General features: G+C 40.4%; 1 protein-coding gene across 1 annotated transcript in view; it reads right to left on the bottom strand.

Moving 5' to 3' along the window:
- Nucleotides 1-19,257, bottom strand: part of XK (X-linked Kx blood group) — a 44,919-nt gene extending 25,662 nt beyond the window's left edge. The window contains exons 1-2 of the mRNA XM_010386944.2: nt 18,722-19,257; nt 10,701-10,963 (exon numbers count right to left, since the gene is read on the bottom strand). Of these exons, the coding sequence (XP_010385246.1) occupies nt 10,701-10,963; nt 18,722-18,966 (508 nt within the window). The 5' untranslated portion in view covers nt 18,967-19,257. The remainder of the gene's footprint in view (nt 1-10,700; nt 10,964-18,721) is intronic.
- Between the last annotated feature and the right edge of the window lie 5,168 nt (nt 19,258-24,425).

Raw genomic sequence — 24,425 nt, 5'->3', positions numbered from 1 at the left:
TGTACTTCCACTGGACTTTTCACTTTATCACAAGTCATAAGTGAACCACAGGCACTTTAAGTCTCTATCATCTCCAGATGCTTTTTTTTTTTTTTTTTTATTCTTGTTGCCCAGGCTGGAGTGCAATGGTGCGACCGCGGCCTACTGCAACCTCCACCTCCCGGGTTCAAGCGATTCTCCTGCCTCAACCTCCCAAATAGCTGAGATTACAGGCATGTACCACCACGCCCCGCTAATTTTGTGTTTTTAGTAGAGACAGGGTTTCATCATGTTGGTTAGGCTGGTCTCGAACTCCTGACCTCAGGCTATCCACCTGCCTTGGTCTCCCAAAGTGCTGGGATTACAGGAGTGAGCCACCATGCCCGGACGATACTTTTTTTTTTTTTAAGAATTGTGGTCTCACTTTATGGCCTAGGCTAGAGTCCAGTGGTGCAATCGTAGCTCACTGCAACTCAGAACTCCTTAGCTCAAGAGAGTCTCCCAACTCAGCTCCCCATGTAGCTGGGACTACAGTTACATACCACCATATCCAGCTAATTTTTAAAATATTTTTGTAGTGACGGAGGTCTCACTATGTTGCCCAGGCTCATCTTGAACTCCTGGCCTCAAAGGTTCCTCTTGCCTCAGCCTTCCAAGTTGCTGGGATTACAGGCATGAGCCAGCATGCCTGGTTCTCCAGATAGTTTTTGATTTACACTGATGCTTTCCTAAAGGCCCTACAATCAGCTACAGGAGGGAGATTTTTGTCTTCAGCAAAGAAGGATTGTCTTAGAGCACCATGAAAAAGGTCAGTACCTTAAGTACTTCAAAGACTAGGCTCTTGAACACAGGCTTCTCATGCCATCACATTGCCACATTTAAGACAATGGTTAGTGGACAGATCAGAATTACCGGAACACCTTAACTGAGACATATTTGTGTTCATAACACAGTTTAACACAATGTCCAGTGGAACAAGACCTAGGTTTGCAAAGCCCAAAGACTTATACTATAAAATTAGCACTTTTCTCCTAACTTGTCTGGCCTTCCTCAAATAAAGCACAAATGAATATTCTTGGGACTGAGTTATTGAGTGCTTCCCAAGAAATCCAAGAGATCCTAACACCTTGGTATTGAAGACTTTAGCTTATTTTTCTCAGATGAGAACATTAAACACTTTCTCTTTTGAGACCCCTTTTTCAGGATACAGTAGAGGAAGGAACCCCAGGCCATCATTCTACTGTGCTGCCCACTCACCATGTGACTTTACAATAACTGATTACCATCACTGGGCCTCAGTGGCCTCAGCTGTATAATGGAGACCCTAAAAGAATTGTGTCCTCTGAACCCTATGTACCCATTTTCCATAGAAATATTTTGTTAGGAAAAGAGCACAGTCATAATTATACATTTCTAGCTGACCTTTGAAACAATTTTTCCATTTTCCTCACTGGAAAGTGATAGGCCCCCAAGTAAACTACACTGTAGGAGACCAGAACCCAGTTCTGCCTCTTCTTTCAGTATGTTGTCCCTTCTTGTCATGAAGAGTCCCTTTCACAGTTGCCTTGGTGAATCTTTTTATCCTACATTTCAGAACTCAACAATCTCACATCTGCCACATCTAACATGCCCCACTGATGCTAATTGTTTTCCTTAATGTTTTTTGGTTTAACAGAAGTAGTTCAGCAACATTTTCACCAGTATTATGCTAAAGTCCTAAATATAAGAGGGATAAATCTGTTTTCATGAAGACTCTGAAGGAGAAACAATACCAACTGCAAGTCCTGTTTACTGCTTTTCGTTAGATTTAAAATCTAAATCTAAATCTAAAATCTAAATCTAAAAAGTTTGAGGACTGGTACAATGAACTGTCTGTTACCAGTCAGTTACGATAAGTATGGTCATTGAGAGCTGGCATTAAGGAATCTGTATACATCTGATTTAGCCACATTTAAATTAGTGGGCTCACTTTTTGAACAAGGTATGTACCAGTGCAGTTGTTAAACTCGAATGACAAGTCAAATATGAGTGGCATACTAGTAATACAACCACATATCAGTTCACAATGTACTGGAACAAGAAAAACAAGGAAGTTTGCTTGGTCCTACCCCAATGATATTTTGAGAAGCACTGCACAATATACTACTTCATTAAATGAGATTGATTGTTCTGAATACTGTGGACTTGTAATTAATTTATAGTGAGAGTAACAAACTCAAGTATCTCCATTAATCAGACAACTACTATAAATTAATGAAGTGGATCAAATATAGGACCTCATAGGGAAGAGTGTGGAAGGAATGCGGCAAACCAGAGGTCCAGTCTTCATGGAGCAGTAGCTAGTCATCTCTATGTCACTGTAATCATGTATACCCTCATTTCTACTTCTCAAGAGAGCCAGAAATCCAGACTTCCAGGTAAAATGTTATTGATTTTCAAATGCTACCAGCTTATTAATTTTCTTTTAAGATGTCTGCTTAGAACTAGCAAACCTATCCGTCATCCAGATTGAGTTGTAAGATGCCACTTTGTAGACTGTGCTTTAGGAAATAATATATTAGAGATTAGCAGTGTCAGGGTTGTCCTTAGGGCCATGTGGAAGATGTGCTTGTCTAAATCCCAGAAGTCTTTCTTGCCATATCATGTCCACTGAACCTCATATTTCGAGGCACCTCATTGTCAAGCTGCTCACCCCACCACTGCGTGATTCCTTATGGAGAGCCATGGAGCACTCCCAGCCTTAGCCTAGCTCCTTGCTTCCTCTTCTGTGCATTTGAGCTGCAAGAAGGCCTCTCTCTAGCAACTCCAGGTGGGGAGTCTCCTTCAGCTCATCACTTCATGGCGACAGCGCCCCCTCCCCTGGCCGAAGTGAAACATCTTTGTGTCCAGGACATGGGTTTCTCACAGCCTAGTTTTTAAACACGAGACCGCTATTTACTTCATTCTCGAGACACTCCTGTGAATTAGCCAAAGGCCAAGCTGGGTCCTTCTGCTTAGACAGAGGCAGAGAGAGGGCGAGTCACAAGGCAGGAGGAGCAAAGGGGACACAAAGAGGAAGGGCTCTTCCTCTGCCAGGCACTCTCCTGTCTCTCCACAGGGTTCAGCAGGATGTGGCTCTCACAGCCAGTAGCCCAAGTGCCCAACAGTAACCTGAGAACCAGACCCAGATGCACCCTGGGTAAGCCTGCCTGCGTGTCTGGGGTTAGGGAAGGAGACAGATGCAGCTGTTTATTAGGGGTCACACTGTGCATATCCCAAGTGGACTCAATCTTTGGGTAAACTAAAGATAAGGGACTCTTATTACCGCTGTTTTACACATGAGCAAGCCTGCCCAGCAGTAGTAAATGAAAGTCCAAGATCACATGGTCAGAAAGTGGTGAACTAGGATCTCAAACCCAGGTTGTCTGATCTGTTATTGAATCTGGCTGGGCAGCCTCCTGGCCAGCAGGCAGCAGAATGCGGCCATAGATGATCCAAAGAACGAGTGAAAATCTAAAATATGGACATTCACAGGCAAGGGGACAGATTGCTACAACACTTGATGTGACACCTGTTTTAAACAGTTCAGAGCACAAGTTTTTAAAGTACAGTATACGCTTTAGAGGCCATCACTCGAGACAGAATTACACAGGTTATTTGTATACCTTTGAACCTGTTTTTGGCCACTGATAACTTTATGCTGTTCTATGAAATATATGATCATACACAGATTATTTTTTCTGGGAATGTGATTGATAATTGTGTTTATAATGGAATACATTTACAAATAAGTTTTGTAATATTTTGTAACCATTAAGAACTGATTGGCTTGCATGTCCTAGGCCAAAGAGCTTTTTATATAATGTTACTACTTAATTTAACAGTGTCCATAAGAGGACAGAAGAATATATTCCAAACAAAGTGTCATAGTACCAGTTACTAATCCATGTCTCAAGCCTTTTTTAGAATGAGGCAGGGTACAAATAAATAAATAAAATAACATGACCAAAACTTTTTTTTTGCATTTTTCCTTGTGTTTTTCCCATCACTCCTCAATCTCCATGTAAAGCCTGTCCCATGAAGTTCATGCCAGCAGTGTGCCCCCTCTCCACCCACCCCTGTGGCCACTGCCCTCTGACTTCAGACCTTTGCTATTCTGAATAAAGCCTCCCGCACCTCAGTCAGAGTCTACAGCTCCACCCCAGGTCCCAGCATCAGGTCGGGAATTTATCAAGCCTAGGAGGCCCCCAGCAACTCTCTGGCCTCACAAGGCCTTCCAGTTCAAAGCCAATGAGGAAGTCTCTATATCTTTATCCCCAGTCAGCTCCTCCCACCAGGGCCAGTGCTCTCACCAACACCACTGGAAACTGCCCCTTCTAAAATCACTGATTCAAACACCCCACACTGGCCACACCTTCCACCTCTTCAGCTATCTATGGGATAGCTTCTCCTAGATGTCTCACAGACACCTACAACCCAAAATGAGAGAACCTGAGAGAAGTCAGGGGCACTGTCATTAAAGACTTTAATAGCACGGGCTGATGGCAGCAGCCTGGGGTCTCTCATCTATGGAAATTTTTGAGGCTGGATGAAATTGTTGATGAAGTCCTGCCAGGTTCGGAGACCCAAGTATCCCTCCTTCTCAGGCTGGCGCACCTCATCAACCTGATGGTGGGTACATCCTCCAAGAGGCATCTGAGCTGCTCCTCCTTGTGCATGGCCATCTCCATGTGTTCTGGGGAGATGTGCACCCTGCAGCTGTTCTGGGCCTCCTTGCCTGCCTGCTCCAGGATGTTGGCCATTAGATACTAGAGAATAACAGCCAGGAAAACAGGTGTGGATGAGCTCAGGCACTGGGAATACTGACCTTCTCGCAGAAAGCCGTCCATGTGGCTAACAGGAAACTGCAGCTAGGCTTTTGTGCAGCAGGGAAGAATCTCCTTTCTAAGACTCCTTTTTGCCCTCACATGGTCTTGGTGAGTTTTGTTTTGATCAGCCCTCGTCGGTTTTCCCACTAGCCTGAGATTCTCCAGGTACCAGTGCTTATTCCCGCCCATTGTGCTCCAGGCCCTCCTTGATCAGGGAGCTGCCTTCATGACAACCTCAACTTTGTGATATTATTAGTGTCCACTAAGCCCTGATCAAGCCTGGCCTCGAAATGTCTCTGACAGGAACCTGCTCACCCTAACAACTGGACCATCTTTTTGAGGAAAGTCTAACTTTATACTTGACTTAAACATTCTAGCAACAACAAAAAAAGTGTTTCAGTTAAAACCTTGTTCTGTCTTCAGTACACCAATCCAGGTTCTGTGATTCTAGCTTTGTATTGCCAGTGAGCTCATTTACATTCATCTACAAGCTGTAAGTCACTAACAGACATGCTCAATGTCTTGTACTGTAGAGGTTCAAATGTCACCCCTCTCATGCTGTAATAAAACCAGTTTTACTTCCATTTACATACTCATTTTGATATCTCTAGTCAATATTCCTACATCTGTCCTTTGGGTTATCTTATAAGCTGGTCCGAACATCTGCTTCTTCTCTCATGAGTTAAATAGAATCTTTAAAATGTGTTCATTTCTTTAAGCCTGAAACTGAAAGTAAAATATACCTTGCAAACCTGCTACTTCACTACCAAGACAAATGGAGATCCAAGGCTACAACAGTCCATATCAGGAACTGGGAATTATTCTTGACATCTCTCACTGCCTCACCTTCATATCCAATCAATCAACACATTGTTCCACTTACGCATTCTTTTTTTTTTTTTTTTTTTTTTTTTTTTGAGACAGAGTCTCGCTCTATTGCTCGGGCTGGAGTGCAGTGGCTGGATCTCAGCTCACTACAAGCTCCGCCTCCCGGGTTTACACCATTCTCCTGCCTCAGCCTCCGGAGTAGCTGGGACTACAGGCGCCCACCACCACGCCCGGCTAGTTTTTTGTATTTTTTTAGTAGAGACGCGGTTTCACTGTGTTAGCCAGGATGGTCTCGATCTCCTGACCTCCTGATCCGCCCGTCTCGGCCTCCCAAAGTGCTGGGATTACAGGCTTGAGCCACCGCACCCGGCCACTTACGCATTCTTAATATTGCTCCAATAATCCACTCTAACTATTCCAGTCCAGGCCATTATTCTCACCTTGACAACTATAGTAGCCCACTTCCTAGCCTCTCTGTTTCCTCCTTCACTCTCTTCCAATCCATTTTGCAGAGTAATCAGTTTCTAAAACTAAATTTGATCATGACACTTGTTGCTTAAAACTCATCAGTGCCTTCCCATTGCCTCTGGAATAAAGCTTGAAATCCTGGGATGCTCTTTTCTGATTTTTCTTCATCTGGCTTCTTTTCTTCATCTAGCAGTTTTCAGTTTAAACCTAAGTTTTGGAAACCTTTGTCTCATTTCCCAGACTCGGTTAGACACCCCCCAATATACCCTCAGAGAGGCTACTTATCTTTCACTTTGCAGGATTTACCTTAAGTAAATTATGCATTTGATTAATAATTTGTCTGATGTTTATATATCCTATTCGAAGACGATTGGGGCCTGTCTACCTTATTTACCACTTTATCCTCAGAGACCAGTACAGGGTCTGAAACACAGAACACACCCAAGAAATACTCATTGAGTCCATAAATAAAGTCACACAAATCTAACCTCAAATTCTGGCTCCTCTGGCAGACTATGAGTACAATTTTCCTCCTTTTTTTTTTTTTTTTTTTGGAGCCAAGGTCCTCCCAGGCTCAAGCAATCCTCCTGCCTTATCCTCCCAAGTAGCTGGGACCACAGGCATGCACCACCACTCCTGGCTAATTTTTGTATTTTTTGTAGAGATGGGGTCTCATCATGTTGCTCAGGGTGGTCTCAAACTCCTGGGGTCAAGCGATTTGCCCATCTTGGCTTCCTAAAGTGCTAGGATTACAGGTGTGAGCCACTGTGCCTGGCCCAATTTCCCTCTTTAGTAAGACGGAGATATTATCTACCTCAGGGACACTGTGAAAATGAAACAGAAGAATGCCTATCACAGTACCTGCCACAAATCAAGGGTTCATGAAACAGTCATTTTTACTACCAACATTACCACCTTGAGTGGAATAGAGAAGGGTACTGTGAGGGACAGGCAAGCCAAATGGCAGGCTGCAGGGGCCTTCACAAAGCACAGTAACATTGGTATGCTCACTTAGGCTTCAGCCCAACCCATCCTCCAAGATCCTCAGACTTGAGCAAGCCCTTGCTGAGAACTGATTAGACTCAGGGAATCTCAGGATGTCCAAACTCATCCAAGACTGAAGCTCACAGACACAGTGTCCATTATTCACTGACTATGAGAAACAAAACTTCCCCATAGCATAAGATTCCATTGATATGAAAGATTCATAATAGTCAAATCCATAGAGACAGGAAGTAGATTAGTAGGTCGCCAGGGGCTAGGGGCAAGGGAAATGAAGAGTGACTGTTAATGGATAGGGGACTTCTTTTTGGTGTAATGAAAATGTCTAAAATTGTCTAAAACTTTTCGGTGTAATGAAAATGTCTAAAACTAGACAGTGGTGATGATTGTATAACATTGTCAATATACTGAAACCTACTGAATCATACACTTAAAATGGTGAAATTTATGTTATATAAATTATATTGCAATTGAAGAAAAACAATAACTCTCCAGTGACCATGTAGCTGGCTCTCCCTTCTCTCCCTCACGACAAACTCTGCTAATGCCAAATCCATCAATGTTTGCTCAATGAGCACAGAATCAGAGAGAGAGGAGAGAGTTACAGAATTTGAATGCTGAATAGGGTCAGGTTGTGATGGACTCTATGTCCTTCTGTCAAGAGGGACACATTTCTATTGGTCTGGATTGCATTTAGATGATGTGGCAGACACTGTCAGTTGCCTATTCATTTTCCATTCCTCTCACTATCTTAAGAGAACATGGTTTTGTTATGGGTGGTCATGGTTTTGTTATGGGTGGTCATGGGCCCAACCACATGCAGGCCATGACTAGTCTAATCCAATGTTCTCAAACTTTGCTGATAATAAAATCACCTGGAGCCCTTGTTTAAAGAACAAAAGGGAAATAAAAAGAAAAGACATAACTTTGGCTCCCACCCCAGACACAGCAAATCACAGTTTCCAAAGATGAATCCTGGTAATCTATATATTTAACAAGCCCCCAGGTAACTCTAATCGTCATCAGGGAAGTTTGAGGAATACTGGTCTAAACCATTGGTGGCAAACATTCCTAGACCTGGCTTTCCTAGCATCCCTTGAAGCTAAATGACTGATCAGTTCTGGTCAGAGACCTAAAGTCATTTCTGTTAGAGAGATTTCTGGAAAAGCTATAGTTTTTAATAAAAGGAGGAAGACAAAGCAAAGTCTATTAGGGAGATTCATGGAAAAGCTATATTCATTAATAAAAAGAGAAAGATATCTACCCTTCCTTCTTCCTGTTTTGAAGGTAGCTATGATGGTTGGAACTGTAGTAGCAACCCAAGCAAAAGGCCAATGGCTTGGCAGGGACATCAACTTTGCCACTATTGAGCAGCTGAAATAATGTCAGCAACTGTCTACTTCCAATATCTAGTTAGATAAGAAAAATAAACTCTAGGTTAACTTTAGAGTTAGGTGTTTGTTCCTTGCACCAAATACATTTCTAACCACATGACAGACACTACCAACATTTGCCTCTGTGACGCACCCTAGACCATGCTCCATTCATAAGGGTCTTACCCTTCCCGGGTGAGATAATCCTTCCTTATATATGTTAAGGCAGTGATTGGGGTTAGTCAAGACCTGCATAAGTGGCAGCCATCTATCTTTTTAACAAGACCATGCCCACTTCCTTTTTCCGTAGCTATTTGATTTATCATTTAACTCTCAGAGGACTTATGTTTTTCCAAGTTCTTTTGGGACATTTCGATATCCATTGTGACACTGACATTTTATAAGATAGATCTGATTTTTCCTGAACAGAATTATGTCTGAAAAATTATAACAAGGGTTGGCAAACTTTCTTTGTAAAAAGTTAGTAAATATTTTAGACTTTGTGGGCTACATTATGTTTATTGCAACTACTCAACTCTGTTGTTTTAGTCCCAAAACAGTCACAGACCATACATAAATGAAAGAGCAGGGCTGTGTCCCAATAGAACTTTACTGACAAAAATAGGCAGTGCCCAGAGTAGGCCCATGGGATGTAGTTTGCCAACCCCTCAACTGTGAGACAATCGTCACTAAAAAAACTTGAGGAAAAAAATTGGATCTACCTCTAAAAATCAAATAGGCTATCATCACATCTGATTTCTTGCTGTATCCCTGCCACTTGGAAAAACAATAAACTGGGAAAAAGAGTATAGTGGCATGCGGTTTGGTCAAGACCCATTCCAGTTATAATTCCTTAGGGAACATGGATGCTGCTATATTTATTGAGCTTTTACTCCCTACCAGGTGTTGTGGAAAGTATTTCCATATAAATGTTGATCCACTAAGGTTCAAGATCTCTACTTGAGATCCTGACTCATACTTTAAGAAACATAATCAGGCAACCTGGATAAGGGAGATGGCTCTAACATGTAAGTATCCTGTGACTCTGACATGAATTATTACCAGCCAGTCTGAAAGATAGGTAGAAAGAGGATAAAACTGAGTGAAGTAAAATAAATAAGAGTCTTTCTTATATTCAATGTTTTCTTAAACATTTTCAACTTAAGGCTTTTAAATCATTTTGTATACCCATAATAAAACTTACCATAATGGTTTTCATTTACCCATAATATTAATACTTGGGAGGGTATCCACTTCTCATTTGTAGGCTTTTCAATAAAATCTTGACTCTGATGCAAATAGTGTTGTTTTTTAAACTTAACCAAAATCTGCTCTTAATTTGATGATGTGAGAATAGCCCAAAGGTAGAACATTGTCTTGACTTATAAACTGATATACCTTTTACAAATCTAAGAAGACAGGAAAGTGGCCTTGTTCCATTATTCACCACAAAGTTGTTAAGCCAACTGTCTCAACTTGTTGAGAACTAGCACTGAAAGACAGAGTGAAATCCCAAGAGGACCAGCCTCCAGTAGCTGTATTTTCAGCCTCTGGTAAACTATATTTTCTAAAAATGGCCACAGTGGTATTTTTGGTCCCACATGATCTTCCAGAACTCTACCATTCCCCAACAAGAGTCAGAGTTGGCTTCCCTCTCCCTTCCCTTGAATCTGGGCACAACTCTTGAGTACTTCAACAATGAGAAGGAAGCAAAAGTGATGTGCCCCAACTCCCAAGCCTGGATCACAAAAGCTGATATGGCTTCCATCTGGCCTTCCCTCATTCTTAGAACACTCACCCTTGGAAGCAGCTACCATGCTCTAAGGCAGCCCAAACTCACCCACACAGAGAAATCAAATGGAGAAGATCTGAGACTCCCAGCAACAGCCAATATCAAAACATGTGAGCAACAAGACATGTGAATGAAGGGGCCTTGAATAGATTCTAGCCCCCCACCTTTGAGCCACCCTAGCTGATCCTTAGTGGATTACAGATTAGGTAACCCTTTTGAGTCCTGCCTAGAATGCAGAGTCATAAGCAAAATAAATGTTGTTATTTTAACTGAGTTTTGAGCATAGTAACTAGAACATAGATTCAGAATTAAATGCACTTAAGAACAAATTTCCTTTGAAACAAAACAAACTGTATGTTTTGCTTCTCATTTTGATCCCCAAATGCAGGCAGAAATTAAAAATATACGTACTTCTTCCAACAGTGACGTCCTGCTGCATGACACTTATGTACAGCTGTAGGGTCAGCTGGGGGGCTGAGCCCAAGAAAGCCTGGATCACAGATGCCCGGCTGAACGCTGATCGGTGGGTGATTAGCTTGCCTTCTGCCTGGCCCACCTCCTTCTCAATCTCCTCTGAGAGGCCATTTTTTGGCATTTGCCTCTTCTTGGTGATACTGACATAAGGCTCTTCATTGTTGCCTGACTGAAAGTAGATGCAGAAGACTTCAAAACACCTGAAAACAAATCAGCAAGTCATAATAATTAGAGACAGACAGGATTCTGACTTTCCATGCTCATCCTACTTACCTTTAGCCTGATTCTCAAAGCCTTGACTTGGCTACTCTGAACTCTTCTAAGTCACTCTTCTAAATCAACCACTCCAAGGACTAGTTCTCTGTATGCAGTCCTCTTGAGGCTTTCCAAGAGGCCAATGGGAATGAATGAGAACCAAATGAAGAAGAAACACCAAAGGCCACTGAAGCAAGGAAATATCTTAGAGAATGGAAAGTGGTTCCAGCTCCAGGGTCACAGAAATAATGTGCAGTTTTCCTTCCTGACACACACTAGCTGTGTAGCCATAGCCAAGTCACTTACTATCCCCACCCCAGTGTATTCCCTCCACTATAAAGCAGATATAATGCCCACTTTGTCATATTGCCGTGAAAAATGATAATACAGTGTGACTGCATGCATGCATGCACACACATGTGTGTGTTCCACATCCAAAAGATGCCCCAAACCACCCCAGTTAAAGCAGAAGCTATGGCTTGGAAATCCTCCAGCACAAGGCAGCTTACCATCTAGCATTTCACTGGGAGACCACGACATGTTACCTATCTCTCTGTTTTCATTAGTCCTTACAGGGCAGGACTAAAGTTAGTCCCACCTAGGGATGGAGACTTAATCAGTGACCTTTCCAGACTGAGAGAATACCTGGCTTTTAACATCTGAATTTCCTCTCTAGGTAAAAATATGGATGCTGAAGCTGGAAGAATACTGAGGTCTGTGATTAACTTTGAAGTACACACACACACACACACACACACGAATTGATAGATGGATAGATATGTGAAACAAAATGTTAATTGTAGAATCTAGGTGGTAAGTACTTGGGCATTCACTATAGAATTCCTTCAACTTTTCTTCTGTGTGTTTGAAAATTTTCATAATAAAATTCTGGTGAAAAATGTGTTTTCCCTAGGAGTAAGAAAAATACTCATGGCCGTAGGTTTATAACTTGTTAAAGGACTTTTTGTCCCTCCTCTAACATGTACTTTTATAACAACTTTATGATGCTGCCAGAAGATTTTAATGGCTTCATCTATTTTATTGAATGTTAATGTTATAATGCTAACTTTATACTCTCACCCTGAGGTGACTACGGCAACTGGAATGTATTTATAGTTTGAAATAATAAAACAAAGCTTGACGTAAGAGAGGAAATGCAGGAACCTTTCTGGTGAGTACAAAGTGGACATATTTTGTGATTAATACCATTGTTCATTTGTTGCTAGGAGAAAGAAGGTGCATGGTGTGTGTGGGTGTGTGGGGGTGTTGATTTGTGTACGACATTTTGTCCCGTGGGGTCAAGAACACTTTAATGTATTACATGAAAATATGTAAAACCACACAGGCCAGTTTCTTCAGTTGGAAATAATGTCAATGAAGTTCAGGCCATGAGTTCAATCCCAAGCATGTCCAGTTGAATTTTCTCTGAAGGAAAACTCAAATTAATCACTGAAGGCTATATGAGGCCTAGCAACTTCACACTGTTGGACCACTGACCACAACAAAGATTAGAAAACAGAAAGAACTGTCCGGGTGTGGTGGCTCGCGCCTGTAATCCCAGCACTTTGGGAGGCTGAGGCAGGAGGATCACCTGATGTTAGGAGTTTGAGACCAATCTGGCCAACATGGTGAAACCACGTCTCTACTAAAAATACAAAAATTAGCCAGGCGTGGTGGTGCACCCCCGTAGTCCCACCTACTCGGGAGGCTGAGGCAGGAGAATTGCTTGAACACAGGAGGCAGAGATTACAGTGAGCCAAGATTGCACTACCGCACTCCAGCCTGGGTGACAGAGCGAGACTTTGTCTCAAAAATATAAAACAAAACAAAAACAGAATAAACTGATAATCATCTTTATTCTCATATATGAGATGAATGCAGATGCAGTTTACTAAGTGCTGTGGGGAATGCAGACAGCTGGATACCCCTGCCTCATTTGGGGGCACTCACAATCTAAATGGGATAGTGGGACATATGCACAATAAGAATAATAAATAATGAAAATTAATATTTATATAGCACTTTCAGTTATGCCATTTTATCACGTATGATCTCACTTAGAAGAAAATGTATTGCAACAATTTAAATCACAGCATTATATATAATAGCAAAATTCTGGGAATACTCTAAAGGTCCCAAAAACGAAATAATAATTAAATAAATCCTAATAATATCAATTCAATGAAACATTATACAGCCCTTAACATCAATGGTATAGAAGTACAAATACCAATATATAAATTTTTTTAAAAAGACAGTCTCACTCTCTCACCCATGCTGGAGGGCAGTGGTGTGATCATAGCTCACTGCAGCCTCCAACTGCAGCCTCCAACTGCTGGCCTCAAGGGACCCTCACTCCTGAGCCTCCTAAGTAGCTGGGACTCCAGATGCATGCTACTGTGCCCAGCTAATTTTATTTTTTGTGAGGAAACAGTCTCACTATGTTGACCAGGCTACCTATTTTTACCATATTTGGTATGTGAAAGAAGCAAATTACAATAGAATCATGTATTTTAAATTACATTTTCTGTAAAAAGAAAATCACATATGTAAAAAATATATACAGATTACACACACATACCCACACATACATATAAACAGTGAAATGTTTCAGCTGGCTCATACTGACTCAGGAGAGCAGACTGTTAAATAGGAATTTTGTGAGCCAGTTGTTAAACAACTGGTAGCTTGATCAATCATGATGGGAATATATGCATTAGAGAAATCAGCAAACACTGAAAATCAGGGCTTGTTTTCCCCAAGAGACAGTTTACTAGCATGCCATTATAAAAATATTAGTAAGGATATATAACAAAAGCATTAGGAATTGTTCTCTCTGAGCAGTCAAATGAGAGCTTTTATTTTCCTCATTGTGCAAATCTGTTTTCTGCTCTTCTGTCATTTTAAAAAATGTTTTACTTGCATAATAAAATCAAGCTTAGAGTTTTGAAAGACTAAAACAAACAAATTAAATACCAGCACATGCTAAGAACTGAATGAATGAAATGAGGGTTCAGATGAGAAAGCAATTTTCCTGATGCCAAGGAAGAGGCTGGATGAAACTGGAAGCATTCTGCAGAACTGTAGACAAAGTAAAACTTCCATGGTCATTTGATGGAAATGAAAGAAGGTCCTAAAGCTCAGGTGGAACCTCTTGTAAGCCACTGTTTTTTCCCAGGTGATACATTTGTATTAGCATAGAGTTTTACATGTAGTCATAGGTGTTTAATACATTTGTAAAAGGCCCCAAGACCTCCTGCCACTGTAGGTTAGGAAAACTGATAAGAAACAAACTACTATTCTTGCAATTCTGCAAGACTCATCTAATTACTCAAAATCTGTTTTTATTTTTTGTTTTTTTGTTTGTTGCTTGAGAGGTTGGCCGAATAAAGCCAGAAATTAGATACTTTTATCAAAATTGAATACTCAAGGTAGTTTTTCAGTAGCATCTACACCAAGGGAAAGCAAATTTTCTGTGAAGTATTTATAAGAAAGTAAATATTTTATTATTGGCAGGCCATGGTCTCTGTTGCAACTGCTCGATTCTGTCTCTGCAGTGTGAAAGCAGTTGTAGCCAATACATAAACCAGTGAGCAAGGCTGTGTTCCAATAAAACTTTACCTACAAAAACAGGTGATGGGGGTATTAGGCCTGTGGGGTACAGTTTGCTAGCCCCAATGTAGATAATCAGCAAGTTGATCCTTATTTTTTACTTTATCCCATTTTCAAGCCTCATAGCAGAAGGAGCTTATTCCTTAGCTGAAATCATGCATGCTGATGTCAGCATAAATAATCTGTGGTACCAGAGACCCTAATTAAAATACTTTTTCCGAAGAAATACTATAATTTCCAATAAGCCACATTATCTTCACATGACACACATGCTCTGTAAGCCTACACAAAACCCAAATTGGTTAAATAGAAAATGCTGCAAAACCTTTGAAAAACCACTTGCTTAATCTCACTGAACCTCAATTCCTGGACTGTAAAAATAAGATAATGACAGTTAACTCACAGGGCTTTACCATGGATGAAATTAAACACTGTATATAAAAGCACCTTGCAAATGAAAAAAGAAATTCTCTTCAAATGTAGACTATTAACATTTTAAATTCTTTAAAAAGTTTAATGTAGAAGGATATATTATGGTGAATCATTTTGCAGTATTCTGGAAAGGTTTTGGGAACTTCTTAGGCTTTATTTTATAAATGCAGATTTTTCATGTACCATTTTTTTCCTCACTATACCAGTAATAAAAAAGAGATGAGGGGAATTCCTTGAACTTGTAACTCATTTATATTTATTCCTCCCAATTAATTTATAAAAATTAGCATAAATGTAAAAGAATCATAAACAGAATTTTAAAAATGTTTTTGTGTTTTAGGTAAGAGATCTTTTCCCTGCTCTGGTTTGCTAGAGTATCTATTGCAATGTACAATAAGATTTTCCTTAAAATTATAAATAAATTCAAGGCATTATCCAAAGTTCGTATCATTCAAACTCAGGCTTAATGTGAAAACAATCATAAAAACTGTAACTACCATTTTAAATACAAGACTGATACAAATGAAATATGGTGCTCTCCCTATGTCTCCCTAAAGGAAAGAAGGAGCAAAGCCTAGTTAGTAGTATTTAGCCCAGAATCATTAGTGTAATGTATTGCAGTTTAACTGGGCCATCGTGCTGCACGAACTCAAACGCAGCATCTACCTAGCAAAAACGCAAGTTTGGCTAGTACTCATCCAAAAGCAAGAAGAGTTAAACTGTCAAAAAACAATTTAGAAATATTACTAAATCCAATCCATAAGGAAGGGGGTAAGAATCACCATGACTCTCCTTTGTTTGAGGGAAATAATTTTTATCTTTATGTAAAGTTGATGTCTTAGAGTTAAAACGGAATCAAACAGTCAGCAGGAAGAAATTCCAGTAAGATATTAAGTCAGGCTAATACACAAGAATGAACTGCTTTTCTTTTAATCTGGAAGCTAAGAGACTTGGAACCACATTTTGTGTATCTCAGTAAGGTCATGGGTCCAATATCTCCTTGAAATAAATCAGCTGCATTAGAATCAGTGACTCCTTGTTGATGGAAGGGGTTTGCCTGTTGTTTTGTTTTTTATCTTTTATTTTGTTTTTGCTCTAAGAAGACAATGGCCCATTCAGAACTTTCTGGAAATAGGTATTTTTATAGTGTTGAAACTTTACATATAGATGAGAAGTTATCTCTTCAAAGCACCAAAAGTTTTCTTTCTTTAATAAAGTTAAAATATTTTTACTGTAAAAACTGAAAAATATAGAAAAATATATAATTGTTTTATTATATGGTTTTATATATTTTCCAGAATATTAAAATCACTTATAACCCCACTATTCAGAAATTATTATTCTTAACATCTTGGTATGTTTTCTTGAGTTCAGGTTTATACTTGTCATCTTGTTTTTATATATATTATGTTATTAGCTTTGTCTTGGGTTACTCTTGGTGTTTAGAAACACTTGAAATAGCAGCAGTGATAGGGTATTATCATTTACTTGGATTGCCAAGATGGACCAAACTTTTTCTTAATTTAAAATGGAACTACTAATAGAATGTACTACACAGTCCTCTGCTTTCTTCCACTGAGCATAGGGAATATAATTAGCTCTTTTTAAGGAGGCTTGAGAACATAGTGTGAGGCCTCACTTTCCTCACCTACGAGATGGGGACAGTTACATCTATGTCATGGTGAGGGTTCAATGAATTGAGGGATGTAAGTACATATCAAACCATCTAGCACAAGAAGCTTTTGAGAAATGTCAGTTCCCCTTTTTCCTGTTACTCCACTTAAACATTATCTGTTTTCTTCTCACAGATAATGTTAAGAAATGATAAGTGCCCTGCCCAAAGTCAGATCACACTTATTTTACTGAGCGGGAATATAGTCTGGATCACAGGGCTTACCTGGCTAGAAAGGACTAACTCTCTCCTCACTAAATGGCTCCAGGTTGCAGGACTTCTAAAACTCCCCTCCCTCCCTTTCTTTTTCCCCAGACTCTTCCCTGGCTATCAGGAAGTCAGCAGCAACCTCCCACTTCTGCCAGTGTACCTGCTTATTTTCCTTTCTAGGATTCTGCAGCTTCTGGAGGCTGAGAAACTCGTTCACCAAGTTTGCTGTGACTGTGTGTAAACTACAAGTCAGTAGTTTGTGTGTCAGCTGGAACAGTTTTCTTTAATATGAGGTGCAAAAATTTTATAGCCAGGCGTGGCAGCTCACGCCTGTAATTCCAGCACCTTAGGAGGCCTGGGCAGGAGTATCATTTGAGCTCAGGAGTTCCAGACCATCCTGGGCAACATAGGGAGAACTTTAGGAGGCCCAGGCGGGAGGATCACTGGAGCTCAGGAGTTCGAGACCAGCCTGGGCAACATAGGGAGACTCTTTCTCTACAAAAAATACAAAAAAAAAAAAAAAAAAAAAAAAAGAAAAGAAAATTAGCCAGGCATGATGGTGCTTGCCTGTAGTCCTAGCTCCTCTGGAGACTGAGGCAGGAGTATCACTTGAGCCCAGGAGGTGGAGGATGCAATGAGCTATGATCTTGCTACTGCACTCCAGCCTGACTGATAAAGCAAGACCTTTTCTCAAAAAAAAAAAAAAATTATAACTACGTAAAATTTATCTTGCTCCTCGACGTGTGTATGCGTGTGTGTGTGTGTGTGTGTGTGTGTGTGAGAGAGAGAGAGAGAGAGAGAGAGAGAGAGAGAGAGATTTCCTGGTAGGAAAGGTCCTTAGCGAGCTGAATTTTCTGGCAGCTGAGGTGTCTCTCTGGCCTTTCCATCTCTTCAAATTCCTCTGTCGCCTATGTCCAAAATTCAGTATTATAAACTTATTTCTAATCCAAATGGACGGGCTTTGTTTTGCTTTTCCTATAGAGATGAAAGGTACTAAAACAACACATTTTAAACTCCTTAGATAAGCCAGTCTGTTTTATTACAATATATTTCTACTTGCTTTGTGTTAATAAAAATTAATTTCCAGAAATGTCACTAACAGTTTTTCTTTACTTAACACATAGCAAGTTTTGTCTTCATGGTGCATGTGTACCAGCTTTAACGGCTACGTTTATAAGTTCGCCAGGGCCGGAAGACATTTCTAGAACCCCATATATTTCCATATCCCATAATATTCATTACGCCACTAAGAGAAAAGAATGGTGCATGGATTTCTTGACTTCCCTATGAGAATTAAATATTTTTAAAGCTTTTAGAACAGTGCTTGGCACACAGTAAGCTCCATGCTTGATAAATTAAAATTAAATCACCTGTACATGCTGTCCCCATAACCACAGCTTAGAACACACTTCCCAAGGGTTTGTGACCACAAAAGCCAATCCTGTCACAGCCTAGTTGACCCCAGAGAAACCAATGTCTTTAATGAGGTTGAAGCACAAGAAACTGCCATTTTTGTTGGTCAATTTCAGTTGAATGTTGGCTATTTCATTTGATGGAACCTAACAGGAATTCAGTGTGCCCCAGCTTTATAACCATTATGCCATGATTCGTCCCATTCCTGACTGGAATAATGGGGCTGAGGGGCATGGGGGACCGGCTTGGGGCCCAGCCACCTGTCTACACAGGAAAACTGCCTCCCTCCACTCGAGCAGGTCCAGGGATCAGGCCACAGGACCGGGGCTGCGGCCTGGGGCTGGCTCTGGGTTTCTGCACGCACCTGAAAAGGGGCCCAAGTTGCAGCAGGTGCAGCAGCAGTACGAGCGGGCGGTCGCGGCTGAGGTCGCGGTGTACGAAGAGGAGCGTGAGCTGCACGAGCGCGCAAGGCAGTAGCGAGAAAAGCAACGTCAGCGCCTGCCACATGCGGTCCCCGCCCGAGCGGTAGGTGCTGCTCAGGCTGAGCGCCGCCGTTGTCTCGGCCACGAACAGGAACACGGACGCCAGCACCGAGGCCGGGAATTTCATCTCCGCGCGTCAGCGGCTCTCACCGGGGACGGACGCAGTGGCGGTCGCTGTGTGGCTGTGGCGGCGGCGGCGGCGGCGGCCGTTGCTCGAGGGGCTCCCAGCATGCCCAGCCCCAAACTGCTCCCGCGCTCTGCGCAGCCCGCCGAGGGCACGCGGGCCCGGCCGACCGGCCTGGGCTCTGGAGCTGGACCTCGGGCGGGGCGGCCGACCTGGCTGGGGTGGGGTGGGGTGGGGTGGGGCGAACAGCGCAGCCTCGCCGGGACACGCCCACGCGTTCGGTGCGCCGCCCGCTAGCTCGCTCGCCAGTGCCGGCTGCGTCTCTGTGGTGACCTGCCCCTGGCGGGCCGCGAACCCGCGTCGTGAGACGGCTCAGGCCGTGGCGCGGGAGCTCAAAAGGATATAGTTGGCCCTGCGGGCGTCGCGCGCAGCCTCTGGGTCCTAGAGTCCCTTGGGTCCTATCTTGGGAAACCGTTCACATCCCTTTGAAAAACTGCGACCACCCAGGCCCAGAATTGGAGTCCCGACGCCTTTCTAGCCCAGTCTATTTTCTGGGCCGAGGAAACGCGTGATTCTTCAAAGGGCCAGCGTTTCCGGTCTTTTAAAAATAACCAGACCACACATAGGCTTTTCAAAGTGCAAGTATATTGTCATGCATCCACCACCAAGTGGGAAAAGATTTCACGTTTCACTGTGCCATGTGAGCATGTCCCTTTGTCTTCCAAATACAGTGGTCTGAAGCATTGCTTCCAGTGATGAAAAAGCGTCAAAGATCGTCCCTAAGAACCAATCTTGACCTCCCAGAAAAACTGCCTACAAAGTGTATTCCTCTATAACTGTAAGTAATTCAGGACAAAGATCAGGGCCTAATAAGGAAGCAGATTTTTTATCCCAAGGCAGACCTCTGCTTATTGGTGTGCCAGCACCAAGACTAACACAACTCCTTTTAGCCCATTGAACTTTCCACCATCTTCTTGATATCAGGATGTACTCAGCCCACCCCCGTCCCTCAGACCTCGATCAAGCCACTAAATCTCTCTAAAACTCAGGTTGCATAAACGGATTAGATTTAAATAATTATAAGATCTCTTCCCTTGTTGAAATTGGGGGATTTCAATCTTCAGGCATCTCTGGCATTTTTCTATTTAGGAAAATAATGTAAACACAAATAGAATGTAAAGATTCAAAAGGAATCAAAACAAAAAAAAGGTACAGGGAGAGAATGTGGTGGGCTGTTTTTCTGTTTTTTTATGTGGCATGAGAAAATCCATTTATGAGTTAAAGGAAAGATTCAGCCAGCAGCTGAGAGGTAGCAGGCCCTTTCCCTAAAAGAATTACTAATGTCTATTTATAGAACACAGAAGGCCACCATGTCCTGGGCCAAGATACATACACTGCCACAAATACAGAATCAGCAGCAACACTCCACAGAGTATTTGTGTAATGTTTTACTTGACATCGTGGTTAGGTTTAAAGAAAAAATTGGTAGCTTAGAATTATTAATCAGTACACTGAGTATTTAGCAATAGATTTTATTTTAAGGCAAAGGATTATCACAGGTTTTACATTAAGTGTACTGTACATAAATGTATTATAAGGAGGGACAATAAGCCAATAAATAACATTGCTTTAAACACTATAAAGTCCAGTTTATAGCGAATTATTTTCTACAGTACAAAACGAATACAGAAAACACATTTGGAAAGATCACAGTGTTTAGAACATTGTAACAGCAGTTGTAAAAACCATAAGGTGCATCGCTAAGCTTCTGACTCTATCTTGCTTATAAAGAGATTTCACTATACCATGCAGTGGGCTGTGAGCAAACTCCCACATGAAAGGGAAGCAGTATCAACTGACTAGTACTATCCCCTCCAGAAACAATCCATAACAAAAGCTAAATTCTGATGAGCATTTGCAAGTTGATCCTTCTTAGTCTGCACACTTGCTCACTCAGTCTGCACACCAGCTAACTTGCTCCAGTGATCACATCTTTCTGTATTATCATTTGCCATTTTGTCCTTGAGAATAATATATACCTTATAGGTTATGATTGCTAGTTTCCCTGTCAGACACCTCAGTGGGTTTTGACTAAAGATTAATGTCATGTATTGCATTATACTTTTTCACTAGGACCAAAATACCCATTATTTTTTAAAATGTTATGTACATAATAATAGACTTATAGAAAGTGATGTTTTGGTGTATTAATATGTAACATACTAGAATACTTGAGAATTTGGTTTTATTATAAAATACAGTAGTATGACATTTTGTGATATAGTAAAATATGTGGCAAAATATTCTACTCTAAATTTAGACCTAATTGCTGCAGATGTCTTTGAAAGAGCCTCGAAGTGCCCCTAAGGAAATATAACAATTAGCAAGAGGTCATATAACCTGTTATGGCAAAAAGACATTTTTTAAAAGGCTTACATTTTGTGTCCGAGTCTTCCAAAATTCTCCTTGTGTACGACAGATAACTGCTGTTTGATTTAGTGCTAATAGAAATTAGTAGGATTTTAAAGTAGTAACAACCAATCACTAATATTTGGTAATTTTTTAATAATTTTATGCTTTTAACTCTGCATTTGTGCCAAGGCAAATATATTGCAAAGAGTACAATTTTATTAATAATACTAATTCTTTGATCAGTTCCTCAAAATTCAATAGTACTTTAAATAATAGTAGTTACTCATTCCTAGATACAATTTGAAATAAGCAGTTATACTATATTGACAGAGTATTTCTTTGTACCTCCCCATAAGTAAGAAATTGCCCTAATGTGCTGTTTGTGAAATGTATCATTAGGAAGGTGAGCTTTGTTTTTTTCAATGATACAGTTATATTTCTGTAAAATATTGTGAATTATGCCAAGAAAGCTTTTTGGAGAAGTAAATTCTATTCGCTGGGAAATACACATTCCAAAACTAACATGTGGTGCTTGACCCAGTATATATTCCCCAGTATATGGCTTTGCAAAGTGCTCCCCCTGATAATTTGATTCTACCAAATCCATTTTTTAATGTTTGTTAACTTAGAGCCATTGGATTAAAGATATTAAAACTCAGACTTCCAAGCAGAGTTCCCCCAGATGTTCAAAGTTGAGAAAGCTGTACCTTTTTAAAGATTGGGCCGTCCTTCCTTATCAGATTCTAAAACCAAACTTTTGCACTTCGAATATTTAATTTCTACTGCTGAAGAGTCTATATGCAACTCGTATTACATTTGGCATTTTCAAGAACACAGGGATTCCACTGCTGCTACAGTATTCAAAAGACATCTTTAATATTGAAATAGCGAAGTCCTAAAACACAAAGACAAAACTGATGATCGAAATCAATCCACATGTTTGAATATATTCACATATAAGGGTTACCACATTCAACATGAACCAAATTCAGCAGCAGAATTAATTATATTGGTAACTGCCACTTAAGCATAGATTTTAAAACGAAATGTATGGGGACAACATCAGAGACCCCACTAAAACCAAGTTGCAAAAAGATCACTTGTTAAAGACTGACAGTAGTCAATTATAGTCTGTATCTTTAAAACTGACTGCTATGTCACAGCTACTTCATACATATTACTAGAACAGTACACATTAAAGTATGTACATTAACACCACACGCAAAATATAAAAATAAATCAGCAAGAATTGCATTACTCTACTTAAGAAACTGTATGTATTTGGTGTTTACACATATACACATTCAGATGTCCCCCACCACACCCCCATATCTTTTTAGAGTGTTCACCATTTCTGAAAGAATAAGAGGAAGGTATATACTTTGGTACTTTCTGAAGATCTATGTCCAAGTGCAAGACTTTAAAGCCATCTGTTGGTTTCAATTTAGGAGGTGGTTGTTCTAGAACAAAAGAGATATTGTTCTCAGGTGATTCTAAATACAAGGATAAATAGAAATTTATCCTTGTATTCATTTCCAAAAGGAGTGGAAAAAGAGAGGAAAACACAAAGTTTTTCTTATGGAGAGACACTTGTGGCAATTTCTAGGATTCTTATAGACACAGAACTCAACAACTAAACAACGTCAAACAGGTTTCTTTACCCAGGAGAGTTTTCTCAATCTTTAAAATGTTAATGTATCATGTACTCTTCAAAAGGGGGTAAAATAATAAAACTTTCCTAACTTATTTAATCACAGAATAATTTTTTCCACAGGGCAGCTCTTGGTACTGCTGGGCTGCATTTGGGGAAATAGTGCAGCACTCATGTAATAGGCAGGTTCTGTTTCCATTTTCTCCCGTAACAACAAAGGAAGGTAGGAAGACTTTATCAATACTAGGAACCAGGAATGGAATGCAGGCCCTGCACTGTCCAATACAATAGCCAACTCACATGCGCTCTTATACACTTGAAATGTGGCTACTTCGAGACTGGAGATGTATAGGAAGTATAAAATACACACTGGAATTTGAAGACTCAGTACAAAAATGTAAAATAACTCATTCATGTTTTTATATTGATTGTATATTGAAATGCTATCATTTTGGATATATAAGGCTAAGTTGAATACATTATTAAAATTAATTTCATCTTTTTCTTTTTACCGTTTCGATATAGCTACTAGAAAATTTGAAAATTGCATATGTGGTTTGCATTCATGGCTCACATCACGATTCTAGCAGACACTGCTGCTGTATTTGTGAAACTCATGGCTGTTATCTTCTACAGATGGTTACTAATGGCTTCAACCTGGCAGAAGTTTTAATAAGCTTAGTCAAGCTTAATAAATAAGTTTAATAAACTTAATCAACTTAGCTTGAACATATCCTTTCACTGAGATCTATCTAATAGCTAAATGTCGGCTTTTGATTCATATGCGATATTGACTCTCCTTAAGTCCTTCTCATTCTTTTTTGCTCAACTACTTACACACACACACACACACACACACACACACTTGCACACTTGCACACAGAGGGATAAACTTTTTCCTACAGGGACTAAGAAAACCCAAAAGGGAAGCAAACAGGAAGTCTTTGCAAACTCTTTTCATAACCCTGGGTAGTTATGCCTCATGTATCTTTACCCCCTTCTCCCTCTTCTTCCTGAGTATTGGACAGGGAGAAGAAAGAGAAAAAGAAGAGAGGATAGTCTGTTCTTTTAATCCACATAATTCACCAAACCCCAAAAGAACAAAAATATGGGTGATTCGGTTATTTTAAGTAATTTTTTCAAACTGAGTTCAGAAGGGGTAATTAATAGGTGCACAAAGGCAAAAGAAGATTCTGGGAATTCTGCAGATAAATGACTTTGCCATTTGTGGAAGAGTCTAGATAAAAATGACAAGATTCAATGATTCAAGAAAACAAAAAAAATAAAACAAAACAAAAAACTCTAAAGGCATCATCCACCAGGCCTCGATTCATTAGTACTTTCAATTAAAGAAATAAGAAAAGAGATCGCACGTCCAGTATGAGATTTATGATAATGG

Source organism: Rhinopithecus roxellana, chromosome 7, assembly GCF_007565055.1.
Source record: "Rhinopithecus roxellana isolate Shanxi Qingling chromosome 7, ASM756505v1, whole genome shotgun sequence".
NCBI classification, from domain to species: domain Eukaryota; kingdom Metazoa; phylum Chordata; class Mammalia; order Primates; family Cercopithecidae; genus Rhinopithecus; species Rhinopithecus roxellana.
Note: the sequence above shows the minus strand (reverse complement) of the source record. Positions and strands in the feature narration are given on the sequence as shown.